This window comes from Carettochelys insculpta, chromosome 21 (assembly GCF_033958435.1).
Source record: "Carettochelys insculpta isolate YL-2023 chromosome 21, ASM3395843v1, whole genome shotgun sequence".
In the NCBI taxonomy this organism is placed as follows: domain Eukaryota; kingdom Metazoa; phylum Chordata; order Testudines; family Carettochelyidae; genus Carettochelys; species Carettochelys insculpta.
Genome location: NC_134157.1, coordinates 22993959 through 23013935, shown reverse-complemented (window position 1 = coordinate 23013935; position 19977 = coordinate 22993959). Strand labels below are relative to the sequence as shown.

The window sequence follows — 19977 nt, the reverse complement described above, 5'->3', positions numbered from 1 at the left end:
ATTCTGCAGAATCTAAGTGTGATGTGCAAGGCCATGTAAATAGATCAAGTAGGCTGGATCTGTCCTGCTAGCCAGGGTTTCAACATCCCAGTTTCCAGCATTTAAATTTATGGCTTTTATCCCTAAGAATTACTGTCATTCTGTGGTAGTTTTTGAAATTAAGATTGGGTTACTCATTGCTCTCAACACAGGCTTTTCTTGTCAGACTCCTCAGATCAGTCACAGAGTGTTTTATTTATGGTAAATTCTTCGAAGTTTTGAGGGACTATCTTCAGCAAAAGTTTCCATTTATCTAGAATATCTTGAAATGGGCTTTTATGACAGCGGCAAACAGGATGACTTTTTGTTGCTGCTGCCTCAGACTCCAATGGCCGAAAAACCTGCATCTCTAAAACACTGAAAACCAAAGTAATGAATCCCTATATTTCCCTGGAGTCTTGGGGTGGTATCACTCTCCAAGCTGGGGGTGTTATAACACTAGATATTTACCCTACCCATGCCTCTTACTCCCTGACCTAATATGCATCTAGCAGTTTCTCATGTATAATTTGCCCAGAATGTCACATTGTGAGTGAATAGATGGGCTGATAAAATGAATGTTTACTAGGGGTTGTGGTTAATTGAGCTCCTTTTTACCAATCCATTTGACCCTCACGCCATCCCCTTTCTTTTCTTCCCTCTATCCTCCATGGTATTCCCTACAGAATTCACAGGAATAATAGGGTTATTTTTATTGCCATAGTAGCATTCCAGTTAATTTGTCAGAACTCAAGAACACAGGTAGAAGAATGTCTCTCTTTTATTGACTATATTATAAAAACATTTCTGGTGTCTGCTGAGAGTGTCTTTGAGAAGAATTTGGAGACACAATGAGATCATGAGCACTACAATTCATCATTACTACTGCGTGATTTTAATTTGTTTTTTTCTTCCATGTGAGTAAAAAACAGATACATTCTAAAACTCCTTTGTATAAGCTAATTTCAGACCCAGCTAACAAAAGCTTTCCTTCCGATACCTCTCACAAATGTTCCTGAGAGTGGGTTTCTCATTAGTGCCTGAGAGATATACACATCCATTTGCAAGGTAATTGCTTGAAAGTCTATGGCCTTTAAGAACTGATTTAATGTATTTTAAAAAGTGATAATGCATTTAAAAAACTAATATCTGACATATCCCTGTTTATAACACGCATCCTTTAGTGGTTAGGATTTTAAATGCCTTTTAGGTGGCTGAAGTAAAAACACAGTAAATTAACAAGAAAGCACAGCTTGTAATATGAATTCTGAATAACTTACAGATTTTCTGCAAAGATGGTATTAGGCCAATAGATGGCACCATTACCTTAGAAACTGGTACTGTAAATTGTTTACTTGCCATAAAAAATTAATGAAACAGTTATTGTATGTGATGTTGTGATCCACTCTGGCTATTGATAGAGCTAAAATAATATAAATATTAGTTTGGATTTTGTATTTTATGATGTATTCTATAATCAATACATTACCAAATAGAAAACCCTGAATCACTTCACAGTGCAAATAGGTATTGATTGATCAGTGAACCAGTGGTTAGTAATACAATCTGCTTTTAGCAACATAGTTTCTTTCGGAGCTTTTGTTTTAAAAAAAGTTTGATATGTCTCTAGGCATAATTCACAGATTTTTGACTAAAAATCAGCTAGCAGGAACAGTTCATGTAAGATGCACTGCAGTTCAAGCTGTTTTAGTACTTTTTTTAAACTTTTCATTTTCTGCTGTACCAAATCTTTTACTTAAAAGCCTAAAAAATAATCTCCAGGTTACCAAAGAACATCTAGCGATATTCAGCAACACATGCTGTTTCTATACCCTGTTCAGTGTACGTTGTGCGCACACATTTCCTGCTTAATTAAAATAATTTGGTTAAAGCTTGCTATACTAGCAATGTTTAAACATCATCTTAGAAATTGCGTTGCTTTTGGGACCTGCAGAAGAAGCAGTGGTGGGATACAAGGTTCATGGTAGAGGTGACTGGTTTGGATTGGGCTGCCTTTAAGCAGGAGGGAAAGAGTAGTGGTACCTATATGGCTGCTGGATGCAAAGCTGGGGATAATGGGCTGGAACTTTGATGCCTCATTATAGACCAAAGACACTTTTCAGTATTTGAAAAATGTCAGAGTAAATCCGTCTTCATATGCTGTGTGTTTGAAACCAAGCTTACGCTGCAGGAGCTGGTTGCTCAGTACTGAGAATAGGTATATATGGTTTCCAAATAGGTTCTGTTTTATAGGAGTTGGTTCCCCAAGTCAGAAGTGTGTAGTAATCATAATGGAGATGGCTATTCCCTTCTCTTTCCAGATGCATCGGAATTTTTGTTTTTAACAAGTTTTTAACAAGGGTTTTTTGTTGTTAACAAGTATTTAACTCCAAGTAATATTTTCAAGTGACAAATTAGTGTGAATAAATTGGTATATATATTTTATCACCATGGATAGTTTGCTGTAAGGGCAAAGTGGATTTTTCTGTAGTGAGTGGTTGAAATACTTTAGTGGATAAACAGAGAGGGTTTTCTTTTCGTAAGGGCCTCAAAAGATACTCTCTGCTTACTCAGGAGTGAAAGCATCAAATTAAACTGTTTATGCTGACAAGGACAAATATGGATTTCAGCAAACGGTGCAAGATTGTCTGATTGCTTGTCTTGTCTAGGAAAGCTTCTAGCCAAGACTTAATGAAATGCATGCATGAAATTAAACTGCTTGAAGTCTGTAGTTCAGCTTTTGGAAGCAGTAAGATATATTCCAGTGGTCTCTAGTGGCTGAACCTAGTCCCATGGTACCAACATTGTTTTATATTCATAAATCAGCCCTTCATGCATTGGCAATGTCAGCCTGCAGAGCAAGCAGTACCACCAAGAGACTAGGCCACTGAGCCAGGAACCAGATTGAAAAATGATCCCAATCGATGCGGCTGTGGAGAGCACTGAATTTTTACCTAGAATGAGTAGCAAATTGAATAACAATGAGTGTGTGTGAATAAGTGCCCTGTCAGGAAGCCCTGACACTGATGGATTAGAAAGTTCTAAATGTTAGTCTCCCAACGCTGAATACCTCCTCCAGAGTGGCAGGCTGAGATAGCAAACAGGTCCTTGGGTGCTGAAAATGGACTGCTGATAAGCAGTTGGAAGTTCTCTGCAGTGAAAGTTCTGTTGAAAATGATCCAGTTAAGTGGATTTAAAAAAAAAAATTGCAATTAATCCTGAAACTTGAGGGCTGGGAGAATGTCTTATGACATCTGGGTTTCTTTTAAATTTTAAAATGAAAGCTGCCAAGAGAATTTGATAACTCCTGTATCACATAAGACAAAGCATGATTCTAACATGAAATTCCGTAACAGAATCCATACACTTGTTGTTACTTCTTAACCCAAAAGAAGACACTTATAGAATGCCAGACTCAGTAAAGCGGTTTTAAAAAAAAGTTAACCTGTTTCCTCGGAAATACATTTTTAGGTCACATCCATATTAACTACCAGATTAAAAAGCATTTATTGAAGACTTCAACTTCTTAAATCTTAGTTTAAAATTTTATTTGTATGTTTCAATATGTGTAGCAATTTACAGTGTTACTTGTTTAGAGGCTAAGCCAATTCCTAATTTTTTTAAGAGATCTTCATAGAGTGGTGCTTACAGAAAACATTTGCAAAGTTAACTGTTTTATGGCTGACTGATTATTGGAAGTCCTATACCAGCATATTTTTAAAGGTCTGTTGCATTTTTACAGTTCTTAAACTGATTCATAGAAATAAAAATTTAGTATAATGTAACATCTTTCTGACTGACACTGTGCTTCTAACGTTTACATTTGGAATTATTGGGTCTTCTAAACGAATCAGATTATGTACTTTTAAATAACGTGCTTTTCATTATAATAATGTTCTTTTAATTAAGCATTGCAATTATGCAGATTTCATACAACTTAAGAGGTGTTTGTGTCTATGTTGAGCCAAGAAGAGAGATGCTGTAGTTATACATACCACTAAGATACTAGATTGACTATTCAGGCATGACCATAATTAACACTTATGCTAAAAGAAATTTGTAATATGATTATTTTGAATGTGAGAATGGTTAGATTAAGAAACACTTAATTGAGTTACCAAGCATGACAATGCTTTATTAATACTTTCAGTGGCTTTGAGATATTAATTATAATTGAGCAGCTAAGCTTTTGATTATTCAGTGAGGTTGAAACTCAACTGTTGTTCCCATTTTATATAGGCTGCGTTCAACATAAAATACCATGTTGCCATATGATTGGCCATAGCCAAGCTGCTATTACAGTTGTCAAATGTATAACTGCTGCTGGTTTTGCCTTTATTGTCCTATGTATGTATTTTTAAAAATTTGTCCCTAGTGCTTTTCAGATTTTTGTCACCAGATTTTCATAAGTAGTTGTTCAATACCTACAGTGATGGTACATTTTACTCACCATATGAATGGCATCTCTTCTTGGCTGTTCTGGGGATTAGCTCTGAGAGACAGATGCCCTTTTCCATGCTTGCACAAGGTTTCTCTGTTCTTGTCTACAGCCCCCTCATGCTTCAAGAGCTGCCTCTCTTGCTTTGTGCTTCAGCCTTCTGTTCATTTTCCCCTTACAGGGGATTGTCCTTCAAAGTCTCAGGTCCACAGTGACCCAAGCAGTCTTCAAGTTTTCTGCCCCACCAGTGCTATTTCTCCAGTGGTAGATAGAGGAACCTGGATCCACCCTCTACTCTTGTTTCCAGCCCAAGGACCTACATTAAGCTACCAAGACCTGTTCAGTCCCCAGCCCTGCTACTTATACCCTGGGCTGCTTCCCAAACCAGCATTCCTCTGCCTGTCTCAAGTTTCCCAGCCTGTCTATTCCCTTTTTCCACAGAGTGGCCATGGCCTACTTGCCTCTGTAGCCCTTAAAAAAACATGCCTTCTCTCTCCCTGAGAGCAACTACAGCCTATCTCTCTGGCTTTATAGAAACTCCACCTGTTCCCAGACAGGTGAGCTTCCCCTAATTAGGACTCTAGTCTCAGCCTTCAGCCTAATAGGTTAACTTTGTCCATCTGGCCTTCATTAACCCCTTCAGGCTGAGTGTTGGTTGGACACCCCATCAGTGCTCACATTTGAGCACCTGTGTGAAGTAGGAAGTCTTTTCAAGCACTCAACTCTCAGCAGTTTGCAGTTTTCCTCAGTGCCAGCTCTTGAGTGTTGAACTTCTTTGAAAAATCTGTCTACATCTTTAAAGACAGTGGTGTTTTCTGTTACATGCCTGCCCTGTACTCTTCTGATGCCAAAGTGAAATGATACTTACCAGTCGATTGTTCTGATATTTATAATACAATCGTTTCATAATTTCATGTTTTAATAAATGATTAGCCTTGTTTAATAAGAGAGTCTGTAGCATTAATGTAACACTGAGCTGAATAGGTACCATTTTGACCTTTGTGAGAGCTATTGGTTAATGGTACTTGTAGACATCACTCTAGTAATTACATTTGCTTCACATTTGAATATTATTTTGCAAATATTATGAGGCCTAGAAACTCTTTTAAAAGTTAACGCTTAGATTATCAAGCACAAGGGTGGCCACCAGAGAAGTGCACTGGTTCACTGTGTTGCTGGGAAGTGGCTGAATGCTATTTCTGCTTAAAGTTCTTGTATGAACTTTTAGTGAGTTCCAGCATTGTTGTAGCCCTTCTTCTTCCAGGATATGAGCGAGACAAGGGGGATGGGGTGTAGTGTCTTTTATCAAAAGTTGGTTCAGTAATGATACTACTTGTCCTACCTGATCTCTTTTCTAGTAATTGTTTCTCTCCCTAACTAATGGACAGTAATGGATTATATTTTGCAAAATAAAGATTTTCACATCTCTTCAAACATTAACGTTGGAAAACATTTAACTTCTTTCTCCATGCTTGTTAGAAATTAATGTTTGGTAGATATAGAATGTATAAATAAGAGAACAGCCTTGGTTCCCACATACAAACAGGATATCTTCAGTGCCTTCATGCTTTGGTTTTTTTTGTGGTTTCAGTGGCCCTTGCAATGAGAGAAATCAGACGTCCAGCTTTCACTTAGTTCTATGGATTTTTATTGCCTGCTTGCCAGTCATAATATATAACTTTCCCAAGGCGTCCATAATACCTGGAACATTGTGCGTTTGTTTGGATCATATATTTGACAGCCATTGGGAAGTTGATGTCAGTTGATAGTGAAGTTCTACATCTGTATTTGGAAGCAACTGTCCATAGCTGGCATTCTGCCAGTTCTGCAGCTGTATAAACAGTGGAAAAAAAACCCTTCTGTAATGGAGGAGTTCATCTTGCACAGAAGAATGTGAGCAGTTTTTGCTAAATGCTTGTGGTTGGTACTCTTTTTAGTGTGAATGAGTCAAGGTACAGCTCAGTCTCCAAAGTATCTCACATCAGTGTTAAGTTGTGGACTATTTGAATTTTTAGAGGAATGCAGAATAAAAAAAAACTAATTAGCTTTCTAAAAATGCATCCCTATTCTTGCATTGCAAGTATAAAAAACATAAAAATGCAATTAATAAATTCAGCTGTTACGCAAAGTCCCTGTTGTACTCCATCATTCAAAAATCCATATCTCCTCAGAAATCTTGAACTCTGGTCCCATACAGACTTTTGGACTGAGCAGTAAGTCTACAATCAGTGCACTTTTCTTTGTGTGAGGGAATAAAAGCTGTACCATAAAACGCTCTGAATTTACAGACACAGGATGGACCACTGAGAATTTGTAGCAATTTGTGGACATCTTCTCCAGGCTCTGCTTTCTATTGTTATTAGTTTTGTTAGGACCTTCATAGACTTCCATTGTTTCTTGATGTGTGTAGATTAATGAATGTAACAGATGTAAAAACATGGGTCTCAGAATTGGATAGCTTTTGGCACCATGTTGAAAGCCTCTTTGTATGTGGGATAAACTAGATTCATATTTTAATTTGAATTTGAAATCTTGTTTATTAGTTACCTTGACCAGTATAAATAATAAGAGGCAACTCCAAGAAGCTTTTAAATTGCACACTATTTTAATTGTTACATAACAATTTTAATAAATAGGAGACTTTCCTTCCTTTAAAAGTTTGCTTTGTTCTTGTCCTGGGATTCTGAACTTTTTGGACATTTTATCTTTGGGATCTCTTCACCAAGCAGCTGGTGGGGTAGAAGACTGCACCTGTTCAAGTTTTGTGGTGTTTGAGATTATTGCTTTATAAGGAAAAACCATTCTGTTTGAAGAGAGAACAACAGAAGTGCTGTGTAGACTTAAGTGGATGGTTGAGAAAGCTATCCATCCTGTTCTCTAAGAGCATCCACTGGTATGCATAGGAAGTTCATGTAAAATAGAAAGGTATGTAAAATGGGCTCACGTTAACAGAAGTTTTAGAAGATGTAATATAAAATGTTCTCAAATGTACAGATCAGTGATTACTCCTGAAGAGCAACAGCCTTGTCTTTGAAATATATCTTTTGCGGTTAGGCTCTGGAAGCGATCTTACTGTTGTGTGTACGTCATGAGGCTCTCAGTATAAGCAGTCCTAAAATACTGGTTTTTAGTATTTTCATTAAACTTCTCATTCTGTTTATCGAGGGCCTTTTCTGGATGAATTAAGGAGGCATTATAGTTTTGGGATCCATTCCCCTATGTGGCTCTTTATCTCTCCAATTAGAATTGCTTTTCCATATAATTCCACATAGACTGGCTTTGTTTTGTCAACGTCATTTATACACAGGTCCCATATCTATTCCAGGGAACAATTTATTTTGCTCTTGGTTAGAAAATCAGTGAAATTTCTTTTGTCTGACATTTTGTCTGTTGATAGCATCTGTTTATATGGTTCTCTTCTGCTGCCAGTTCCTTAAAAATTCTTTGTTTCTAGTTTTAGCTGTTAAAAAGTAGAATCACATATTGCTCCAAAGTCTAAATGAATAGTCATTGCCTGTAATACAAGTACACAGTAAGAGCATCCTACTGCTTTAGATGTGATGTATTTGGTACTGTAAAGGTAATGATCCTCAACCAGAGCAATATTCTGTAACAGGAATATCTGTCATATTCATTGGGATTACCATGTTCATTGATTTGTGTCTGTAAATCTGCTGTTTCTACCCTTTAAATTTGATCTATAATTGGACCTCCTTAAATGGTTCAGACAAGGTAGTCTGTATTTCCTCAACAGTGTCACTGTTAGCTTCTCTTTTTTCATTATACATTCAGCAGACTTGATAAAATCAGCAGGACACCTCATTTGAAACTGTTTAATCGCTGCCTTTTTCTTTCTCTAAACCATTGAGGTGGTCAAGCGATGTACACAAATCATTTTAAATAGAAAATATGGCTTTCTATGTGACCTAGCTAAACAGATAGTGGTATGCAAAACAAGTTAAAAAGTAATAAATGCCAAAAAAATCTTTAATTGGAGTAAAAAATTGGTAGTAACTTTATTCGTTCTCCAAAAGTAGAGCATCCTGAAATATTGTCAGGGCCCCGTGAAGACAAAATGATGTCTTCCTAAAGATCCACTCTTTTCTGAACAAAGCAAGTCTAAAATTTCAAATAGTGCTGAGCTGCTTTTTGCCTGTGTGCAGGAAGTGCTTATTTATTTATAAAGCCTGCAATTACATTGCTTCAGGAAAAAGGGGTTCTGTTTCCTCAGTACCCTTGTAGTACAATCTTTGAATGGATCAGAGATATACTATATTCTCAGCTCCATATTTGTCATTGTATCTATTTGCTCTTACTGTTCCAAAGACGACATAAAGACAATGGCTCAAAATACTGCATAATAAATTATTTTAAAGTAGGTGTGGAAAATAACTTGATGGCAGTAGCTTTTGCCATTGTTGATAAACTTGTTTTTTGTGTCAAGGTGACTATCCCAGGGCAGCTCATTAAAACAATATCTTCTTTCTAAGTGTCTTGTTATTTAGTGTTATACCCCTGTAACCTGGCAGGGTATGGCTGTGGAACAGGAAATGTGACCTCTGGTATTCATTTAACTCACTTTCTAGAATCTTGTTTTCATACATCAGCATTTTACTATAAATAACTTACAGAAAGTAGGATCTCACCAACCCTGTGTGGACTAGAGATAAATTTGGGACTCTAGTAAGTGTCCTATGTCATGAGAATGGACATTTAAATGGTATATGGCTAAAATAAGGGCTGTTTTTTTAAGGAGCTCAAGTCAAGTTTGTGGTGTGTTGCACTTGTAGTGATACTCATTTTCTTTAATAAATAACTCTAGAAAGCCAGCAGTTATGTTACAAATACATCAGAATTGAAGTACATGTCTAACTTTATTCATTGTAGGTTCTGGATCCTTAGCAGCCATGGCAGTATTTGAAGATAAATACAAACCAGACATGGAGGTAAGGAACCTTTGGGGTGTTTTAATTTAGTATTTCTTCTTTCAGTAATTCTCAAACTGAGGTATACATCATATGGGTTTAATGCTAATCTTGAATGTTGGTCGACTTTTTTTAGTCAAACATAGCCATCCTGCTCCCGCTCGCTCTCTGTAATATGCTGGCTCATTGAAGAGCTGACAAAAAATTCAAATGGACGCAGCCAGCTTACAAATCCCACTGCTTCTCTCTCTAATGATTTTAAAAGCTTTTGCAAGAGCTTCTGATTGATATAGGTAAAAGATTGGAGGGTAAATAATTCTTTGTTTGCAGTTTACTTTAGGTCTCTGAGAGTGCTTGTAAAATCAGTTACACAGCTTCCCCATATAACTATTTTCTCATTCTCCCCCATTTGTGTGTTTTTCACAGCCTTAGAGAAAGAAAAAAAAAGTGATGATTAAACCACAAAAATTGGCAGAAGCTAATACTTGAAACTGCCTTTTGACTCATTTTTTTGAAACTGACTGGATTTCAAGTTCGTTGTGTCAGTTGGAATAATAATCGTACTCCAATCTTCAGGATCTATCTAAAAGAGGTTATTTATAGGTTGCACTGCTGATGGTCTGTATCATCAAACTTGAATAATCCACAAATGCATGCTACTATGCAACAGTGATAATTCAAGAGTAAAAAAAAAAGTAGTGGTGCCATGATAGATTTGAATACATAACATGGCAGAATAAGGTGGTCCATTCCCATATCTGTTTATGAACGTGTCTTGTGCTTCTATTTAAGCAGTTCTGCACACCTGTGTAGAATGAGGCATACTACGATTTTTAAAAAAGTTACTGTTCGATAACTATTCACCTAAAAAGGTTAAAAAAAAAAAAAGAAAACAAAATCCCACAGTTGTTTGCAGATACTCTATTGATGAAAATAAAACAAACATTTAAGAAACTTGACTGTATCTGATAGAATGCATCAGTAATGTCAGGCTATCCTTTAAATCAAATTAATCTCTTCAAACTTGCCTTCAATGCTTGCTGATTCTACTTGTAATTGATTAATAATTCCATGTATTAAAGAAAAAGAGAACTGAACTCATAATTGAGAGTTTGAAGTAGTTTAAAATGTCTAACGCTTAGTTATATTTCATAAGTGTCATTGTAACATCAAAGATAGCTATAACATCATTTTAAGATATTTTGTGTTTAACTTACTCTCATGGTCACAAAAGAAATATGATTAACTGTGATAAATGTCTTCAAATGTCACTAATCTTTGTTGCATCTCTGCTACAGACCATTTCAGTTGGCATGTGTACTCAGCAGTGTGATTCCATAATTCTACTGAATTCCTATCCGATATTTAAATTTAAATTTTAAGTGGATTGCTGCATTCTGTTAAATTTTCTTATGGAATAACTTTACATGGGTTAACAATTGACTAAAAATTTTGAATTAAGTGTTTTTTCCAGTTAACTTGGTTACAAGATTACAAAATGGGCAATAAATGGATCGCTTTTCATATTACTCCTAGAGTGACTCTTCCCAGAATTTTACATATAAAATAATTATAGTTCTGTTAAAATGTTGGTTTTTTTTTAATTTTGATAACAAACAAGATCAAGATTGCAAAGCTGCTGTGCTGCACAGAGCACCTAATGAGACAAGACTTTGTTTAGTGTCTAGAATGCATAAGCAGTGTTGTCAAAATTTGGAATATTTTTAATTAGGCTCTCAAACGCCTTCATTTAAATAGAACAAAGGTTGAGCGACTAACAGAAAAATCCATTAAATATGAAATAAAGGTTGAGTCTGTGACTGTGTAATGCAAACCTTTGAGTGTGGCAACATCACAGTTTTGACTCTTGTCCAGTTTCCTGTGTAACTGTGGATTTTTAACATGTGGGGCCTGAAGTGACGAGCTAAAATCCTTAGGAACAATCACTTCTATACTGCTGTACAACCCTTTTAAAATTCAATAGCTGCTTTTTTTTGTTTTGTTTTGCCATTTTGAAAGAAAAACCTCGTATCTTATTTTCAAAGAGTTACCAATGTTCTTGGTTTTTAAATCCCTTTTGAGTAAAATATTTTAAAAATGTAAACTTACAACATTTCTACTTAAATTTAATTAGGCTGACCATTTTTCTTCATATACGGAATTTAATATTAGGAGAAATTCACTATTTTATCAAGCATGTAGAAATGTAATCTGTCAATTTGTTGGAATTGATATGTAGGTCTAGAGACTATCATACAATTTAAGACTGGTTTTGTGTTCATCACGTGTTCTGGGATATAACACCATATCAGAACAATCTATTATAGCTGAGTGCTAACTCAGAAGACTGTTGGACTTCTTTCCTTTATACTTTTCTCCATTCTTCTTGTATGGCTAAGAGGTGACAAGTCTAACGGTAAATTCTACATCTTTGCATTCTGAAAATCAGGTTACTTGACACGTTGGGAAGTTCAGCAAGGTTAAAAACAAATAAATTTTAACGATAGTTATTGTGAAAGGACTAAACAACAGGCATAAATGCAGCCAGTCTTTGTATTACATGGTATGGACATAACTGTCAACTTGCTCAAACACATTGGAGAGATCACATTTAAAATTCTTGGAGATTAATGAAAACTGGGTAGAAGATTTAATGTTTTTCTGTAAAGATCAGTACTGTTCCTTTTTGCATTAATTGTTAGAATCTCTTGCTAGGGCTACTGAAACGTAGTGGTGTGTTGTAAGACCATCACATCACAGAAGATGATTCAAAGGCAAACTGTCCTGCACCCTCTGGTATCGACTTGCAAATTAGCATCTGGAATCTAATTAAACAAGCTTAATGAAAGTAGCAGCTGAATGCTGCTGGAAAAGACAATCAGCCTTTTTCTCCTCTGATATATATTCTGTACTATTGAAGCTGATCACCAAACACATAGTGTGAGCACAGTTAAAAATTAGCATTTATTTGAAGAATAGGAACTGTTTTTCATTCTGTTATGCTTTTGGCATGTGCTGGCATCCCATGAGAACCATGCCACAGCAGATAGTGCACAATATTTATAAATCCATGACAGGCAATAATAGGAACTTGAAAAATTCTTTTACTAGAATTTCAAGTTGAGAGCTGCCAAAAGCTGAGAGGATCAAATCTGCAGTGGCAGCTGCTGTGCCCTACAGTTAGATTTGTAGACTTTGAAGATGCTCAACTTAAAGAAATGAAGACTGCAGGCTTAGCCAATTTTTACAGGTTTCTAGAGCCCTGGCTCTCCGCCGTTTGAAGATGAGTTGCTGAAGCTTCTCCCACTGCCTGAGGCATGCTAACACCAGCAGGATGTGTGGGTTGTTTTAGTCCTCCCCCTCCGCAATAGACTTAATGTGTCTTCCGTTTTGAGTAGCACATGCTTTGTCAATGCCAGCTGTGATGGTCTTTCACTGGTTGCAATTCTGAGAGATGATCTTGACCCAGCATCTTCAGAGAAACTGCTAAGATGGATAGTGACATACACAAGTGCTACTTCTGCGGTCTGATTTATGGAGTCATGTTTCATTGTGAACCAAGTGCTGGCCTCTAGAGGAGCTGTTATAGATTGCTGAAGAAGTGCACACTTTCAGCCCTGAAGGCCTGTGGAGGCTTCAAAATGTGATGCCAAGCACCTGACCGCTGTAGAACAACATTAATTTGTCATGTGGGTAGCTACAGATCTACCTTACATAGTATAAGTGGTAGAACAGCGCAGCTAATACACTATTGTAAGCTTAGATCTTACGGTATAAAAAGTTTTTTCCCATTTTGTAGACTGCAAACACCACATTCACCACTGTTAAACACCACATTCAGTTTGTCAAGTACATTAATGGTGTGTGCTTTTTTAAAAATAGAAAGTATCAAGAGATATGGTAACGATCCTGAACTGGGATAAATTGTCTACAATATTAAGTGCTGGAGCTTTTGAATTGCCTGTATCTTTGTGGTGATTGTATTCGTAAGGCTATGTGGGGAAAAAGAGCTTTAATATAAATGTTGGCGATTCACCCTGCCTCTCATGAAGAAGTTTCTTCAGATTTATGGAAGAAAATTATTTGATAAAATACAGCTGTGTGCGCCTGTATGTTGCAATCAGCTGATGAGAGCTTCGTGTGTGACTCAGCAGAGATATAAACTGCTCATACTTCTGCTTTGCCTTCCATATTTCATCAAACCCATAAAAAGATAAGCCAAAATAAGGAGACTAGTAAGATGACCAACAGAAGTCACACAAAACCATGATAGGAAAATTTAGTAAAGATTTGTAAAGCATTCAGGGTCAGAAGACAAATAGAAAAATGAAGGTGTTGGGAGGAAACACAGGATCTAAAAAATTGAATCCAAAATATATTGTTCTGAAAACGTGAGGCCATGCAGTATTTTTGATTATGCAGTCTAAACTGAATAGTAAATGCAGACAAACACTTACCTTAGCAGGAAGGAGAGATTTCTGAAGCCCATGAAAGAGATTTCTCCTTTTTTCCCTTCAATTCCATTTTGCTAAATGTATTTCTCTTTAAAAGAGTGGTACCATACAGGACAGGGGAGACCATGTCTGTTGGATAATCCATGGGACACCTTGGTGCAATTTCTGGCTTTGGTGTTGATCACAGACATGTGGAAGTCCGTGCCTCTGTGTGTCAGTTTCCCCATCTGTAAAAAGGAGATGTCTTCCTCAAAGGGAAATGAGTGTTAATAGGTTTATGTAAAGCCACTGATATTCCAAATGGAGGGCTGCTCTGTAACTACTAAATTACTGCTCTTTTTTTTCTATTTAAGTGAAAATACTTAAGACATAGTCCTGCAATGCTGTGAAAGCATGCTGCTTTCTTTCATCAATCATTAATATTTTGGGGGACCATTGGAAAACATGGGTGTAGCAATATGTTGCTAAGCACACTGGCTTTGTTTTTACTAATGGCTGACAAGAATACTGGATTTTTTTGATTGTCAAAACTCTGTCATCTTCATCAATGGTTGTCTCATCAGTCTTATTTAGACTGCATCTGTATGACTCAGTGCTCATGAGCAATGACAAGCTGCATATGAATTTTGTATTCATTAGTGATGGTTGATCAAAACGTCTGTGTCCCTGCCTTAGGGCTCAGGTGTGGAAGTCTGTGGGGTAATTCCACCAGCTGACATTCGGAGGTTTAATGGCTCCATGGGAAGATGACCGCTTGCTGGGAAGTTTCTTGGCTGAACTTAGACTTCAGACAATAGAGATCAAGCAGAACTATTAGAGTTAAGCTGAAGAGCCTGCCTGAGATACTTGCACTCCTGTTGGCCTCAAACAGAGCTTAAGTAAACAACAGAACAAAATTAAACATCTGGCCCCATGCACAAAAAAGTGCTTAAAACTTGTGCTCTGTGTACCTGTTTATTTCATTACTCAGTGACAATAGACTAGGCTGTTAGTAGACTGTCTTTACTGTTTCTTAGTAATAGAGAGGTAGCCCTGTTAGTCTGTACTCAAACAAAACAAAACAGCACAAATGTAGCACTTTAAATAATTTTGTTAGTCTTTTAAGTGCTACATTTCTGCTATTTTACTGTTTCTTTTTCACAGAGTTCATGTTAGTACAGATTTGATGTTCTCTTATGTGATTGTACTACGTCAGCGTTTGGAGCTGCGTATCTCTGTACAGACCGCTGCCAGATATTAGTGCAGACAAACCTTTATTTTTAGGAGTTATGTAAAACTGTTTCCTCTTTTTAAGCTAAAATTATTTAAATATGTTAACTCAATTCCTGTTTTGATGTATTGGACAAGTATGGTTCTTAACTCCATGCATTGACTGACAGGAAAATTTATTTCCAGTATAGAACTTATGAAAAACTGGAACTATTAAGTTAACTGTAAATGTATCCTGCTACTTTGCAACAAGATATGCTCTTAAATGCCTGGGATTACTGGAGAGCAGTTCTTAATATATGCTCTTTGCAGATATCAAAGCACAATTTCCAAATGGAAGTCAGATAATAAAACTGCCTAAGGGTGATTTCCTCCTGAGTTACTACTGATAACCAAAACATTTCTTTATTCGCTACACTATCTCCAGATACAGGAATTGTGCCTAAGTTCATCCATTCTTTAGTTTAAATTGGATGAAACAATTTCCTTACCTATGCAGGGCTAACACTTAAGGTTTGTGCACAATAATGTAGACAAGCTATTCACAAACTGCTGAATGTCAGAGAACATTTTACAGCACATAGGATAGATGTAAGACACGTAATTATTTTTTGATGCATTCTCAGGAGCAGATGTTCCAGTCTGAATTTTTAGTTTGTGCCTTTCCTGTAATCGTGGGAAAGGGAAAATATACTGAGAAATACTGCACAATGCCTAACTTCTGCCCAAGAGTTGGAAGACGGAAGCGTGTCAATGCTGTACTAGTGAAGAACTCTGAATTAGAATAAGGTCCAAGTGGAATTTGCACTAGGCTGAGAAAAGGGAGGCCCTTCAAATGAGTGAATGCTTATAAGGTTTATAAAGCCTTTTTGTAAACATACGAGGAAAGAGTTTACAAGAAGACCTATGAGTTTTCCTTTTTAAAATGCTGATCTTTCTGCACCTTGATTGTTCAACACTTTTGGGCCATTTCTACACAGGCCACTACCTTCGGAAGTGGCATGCTAATACAGGGAGCAAAAAATGCTAATGAGGTGCGGATGCAAATTCCCCACCCCTCATTAGTATAACATCACATGATTTTGAGTCTGGAAGTCCGTGTGGAAACACAGCCCCGGGGGGGTGGGGGAGGGGTCGGTTTCCACAAGGAGGTCCTCCTTCCGGAGGCCTCTTCTTCCCAAAAATTTTTGGGAGTTCCGGACTCCAAATCATGTAACGTTATGTTAATGAGGCATGGGGAATTTGCATCCACGCCTTATTAGCATATTTCGCTCCCTGTATTAGCACACCACTTCCAAAGGAAGTGGCCTGGGTAGAAACGGCCTTGGTGATAGTGAAAGGAGCATAGACCGCTTCACCTGAGGCAGTGATATCACTGCTGGACTCTGGTCTTATGATGTATAATGGAATACAGTTACTTAAAATGACTCTTTTGCCTGGTTTGCTTTTCTTGCTACACCCTTGTAGCCAAGATCCAAAAGGTCACTACTGGTGATGGTGTAATACTAAGAAGATTGAAGATTCCACATTATCAAACAAAATCTTTAGTGTTGTAGAATTATCAACTTCTTTCATTGCTGAACAAGTTCATTTAATTCTGAGAATCTGTTCCCTAGAACTCTGCATAGTAGGACATCAAGTGATGGATTAAATATGTTCTCAAGTCAATTCATAGTTACTGTGAGTACAGAAGCAGCCAGATATCTAACAGATACAAGATGAGGCTTGTAATTTAAGATTTCATACCACTGAAACAATCTATTGTACTACTCCTCATGTAAGAAGAGAAATATAGGAACCAATGTTTCTGAATAGTATCTTAGAATCAGATAAGTTTTTTTGTCTTGGCAGGTAATTTGGCATAAATCGTTAATGTAAATCCAGGTTAGCGGGGAAGACGTTATTTTACTAAAAAAGATAAACTGCTGATTAATTCAGTATAGAACTTAATTACAAATTGAAAGTGTCTCTGCGGGATTCCAGTACCCTAAAGACAGCAGATGTTGAATTGATACTCCAGCATATTTCACACTGGTATGAAATATTAACATGGTTTATTACACTTGTGCGGTGTACAATATCGGATGGGGGAGGAGGAAGATGGTGATGAGTCTGGGCTTGCAAGCATGTGTACCAATGAAACATGAAACTGCTGTGATCACAAAAGAGTAAGGGCTTTGGTGTATTTTACTGAAGAAGAGATCTCAGTAGAAAATTTTAAGTTTAAAGTAGTACACATTTACATTTTGTTTAGAGAGAGTGTGTGTGTGTGTGTGTGCGTGTGTGTAAACATACATCCTAAAACACTATCTTTTTTCAAATGAACAAAATGTGTTTACAGGACTGCTAGCCTCAATGCCCTGGTCAGACCTAATTTGGGTAATTAGTTACTGTCTACTAATTCCATATTTGCCCTGCAATTTCATTCCTCATTTCTGTTCCTTTTAAATAGATGCTTTAGTCACTCCAGAAGAGGTTACACTTTTGGGGGGACTGGGGAGTGAAGTGACGTGTGTGTTAATATACCACCACCATGACAGCAGCATAAATTCTATAAATTTACTGGATCCAAGAGGTTTCTGAGTGAGCTCCAGAAAACCAGAAGGCAGTGTTCCTTTTTAAAGGTGGTGGAGAGCAGAATGATTATTGGTGACTTACAAGATAGATGGTGGTAGGCACATCAACCAGCAGCAATCATTGTGTTAATCTTCTTAAGTAGAGCAAGATGTGTTAGTGTCCACTAGGACTACGCTGCAACACATGGTGTTAAAAAAACAAGTAACGCAAAAAATGACATGAATAAAAATTCACAGAAAAACTAAGGTCTAGGAAAGTGGATATCAATTATCTTTTATTTTATAACAAAGGAATCACTCCAAAAATACAGTATGACCCAGAGTTCTGGTATGTAAAAATTTTGTAAGGGACCCAAGTCTAATAATTAACCCTATATGAACTTCTGATAGCTTCAAAGCTTTGAACAAAAATGAGTGGAGTACATATATTGGATACCCAGATTTGTCTGAAGGCATTGCAGCATAAGTGGCAATTCTTCAGAATTTGGAGTTCTTCAGTTTTGTGCCTAATTAAAGGCTGCAAGCAGGACTGGAAAGTAAAGCAATAGTAGCATTATTCTGATCCAAAATATGGACTATGCCAAGACTTCTTATTTTGATCTCTTCATTCATCATTATTCTTTCATTATCTGTGGTGCTCTGAGATTTTAAAACCTGAGGCCACAATGAACCTATTTATTACAGTTAAGTAAAAGCTCTGGCGTTGAATCAAAGAACTCTTACCTTAAGAAAAACACATTCCTGAAAGTACCTTAAAGAATGGGAGAAATTCAGCTGTGGTTGTAGGGCTCCATTTTTATCACTGTGCAGGTGGGCCTGGCAGGTCTGGGAATGATAGTGTGCTTCCAGAGAAATCTATTGGATGCAATGTTAATCTTAATCCAGTCACAGGGAACATGTCTATCAACCACAGAATTACATAGTAGCTGAATCCCTGAATATTTTCACAAGTCCTAGTTTCGTGATCATCTGTTCCTGCATTAATTTAGTAACAGAGAGATAGCCATGTTAGTCTGTATTCTGTCACAACAGAAAAGCAGTCATGGCACTTTAAAGACTACCAAAATAATTTATTAGGTGATGAGCTTTCATGGGACAGACCCACTTCTTCTTACGTAATTTCCTTCAGTCTTTCTTTTATATATTGTAGAAAACTACTTGGGGCGCTTGTCTGCTCCATTTAAGCACCATATTGAATACAGAAGCAGAAGATACACTAATTGTTTGTTTTTCACCAGGTCAGCAAACTAATCTTGTAGTGAGTGTGTTTGCATACTTGGCTTAATCTAATTCTTAGCTTCCCGCCCCTCCCTTCTGCCCCTCTACTCTCTGATTTGGCTCACCTTGATCTTTTTTTTTCTGATCTGTCCACCTTGATTTCCTGTTTTTGGTTCTCTGTGCCTTAAATATTGAGTCTGTTCTGGTCTGGCTATGGTCTGAGGCAGTGGGTCTGTCCCACGAAAGCTCACCCAATAAATTATTTTGTTAGTCTTTAAAGTGCTACTTGGCTGCTTTTTTGTTTTGATAGTATATAGATTATCACAGCTCCCTCTCTGTTACTTGTAGTGAGAGTTCTCATGGTAATTTTCACTGACCACCTTTTCTTCTCTGCTGCTTTCCCTTTCTTAACTAGGTGCTTTTTGAATAGTACCAGGGAGGTAGCCATGTTAGTCTGTAGTCTGTCAGAACAAAAAAGCAGTCATGTAGCACTTTAACAAAAAAGCTCATCACCTAATAAATTATTTTGTTAGTCTTTAAAGTGCCACATGACTGCTGTTTTGTTTTGATAGGTGCTTGCTTTAGCTCTTTCATTGACAGTAAAGTTCCAGAGTAATTGAATATTGTATCACTTCACTGTCCAGCCTCACTTCCCTTTAGCATCCTAACGCTGTCACAAATTTAACACCCTCTTGCCTTCTGCTTTTTACTTTTGTTAATTTCATAGCTGGCTGTTAACTTTCTAGAGTAGTATTTGTAGAATCCCTCTAGAGTTGATGAGGCTACTTTAAACATCCACCTCTTGAACCTCTCATCTTCAAATATTTCCTACTGTGATCAGCTGGATGCTAAGATGAGTTTGTTTTTAAGGTGTTCAGCAAACACTATTTCCCTCTACCATGTGCTCCAGATCTGCTTATTAAGCCAGACCCCCTCTTGCACTGTTCAGACTACAGGATTTCTCTCCACTCTGTGTCCCTACCCCACCTCCTTGCAGCTCCTTTGTGACCTTTTAGAGCATGTACAAAAGATGGTGGGAAAAGAAAAGGCAACAAAACAATGTGAAAGCTATGTCAGTAACTCCCCATAGTCAGCACCAGGTGCAGTTCAATTAAACTTAACAATTCCCAAGTGGTCAC

At 37.1% G+C, this 19977-nt stretch overlaps 1 protein-coding gene across 1 annotated transcript in view; it reads left to right on the top strand.

The window, feature by feature from the left end:
• The window catches only part of PSMB7 (proteasome 20S subunit beta 7), a 45662-nt gene that overhangs the window by 9505 nt on the left and 16180 nt on the right, over positions 1-19977 (top strand). The window contains exon 6 of the mRNA XM_075015249.1: positions 9344-9402. Within this exon, the coding sequence (XP_074871350.1) occupies positions 9344-9402 (59 nt within the window). The remainder of the gene's footprint in view (positions 1-9343; positions 9403-19977) is intronic.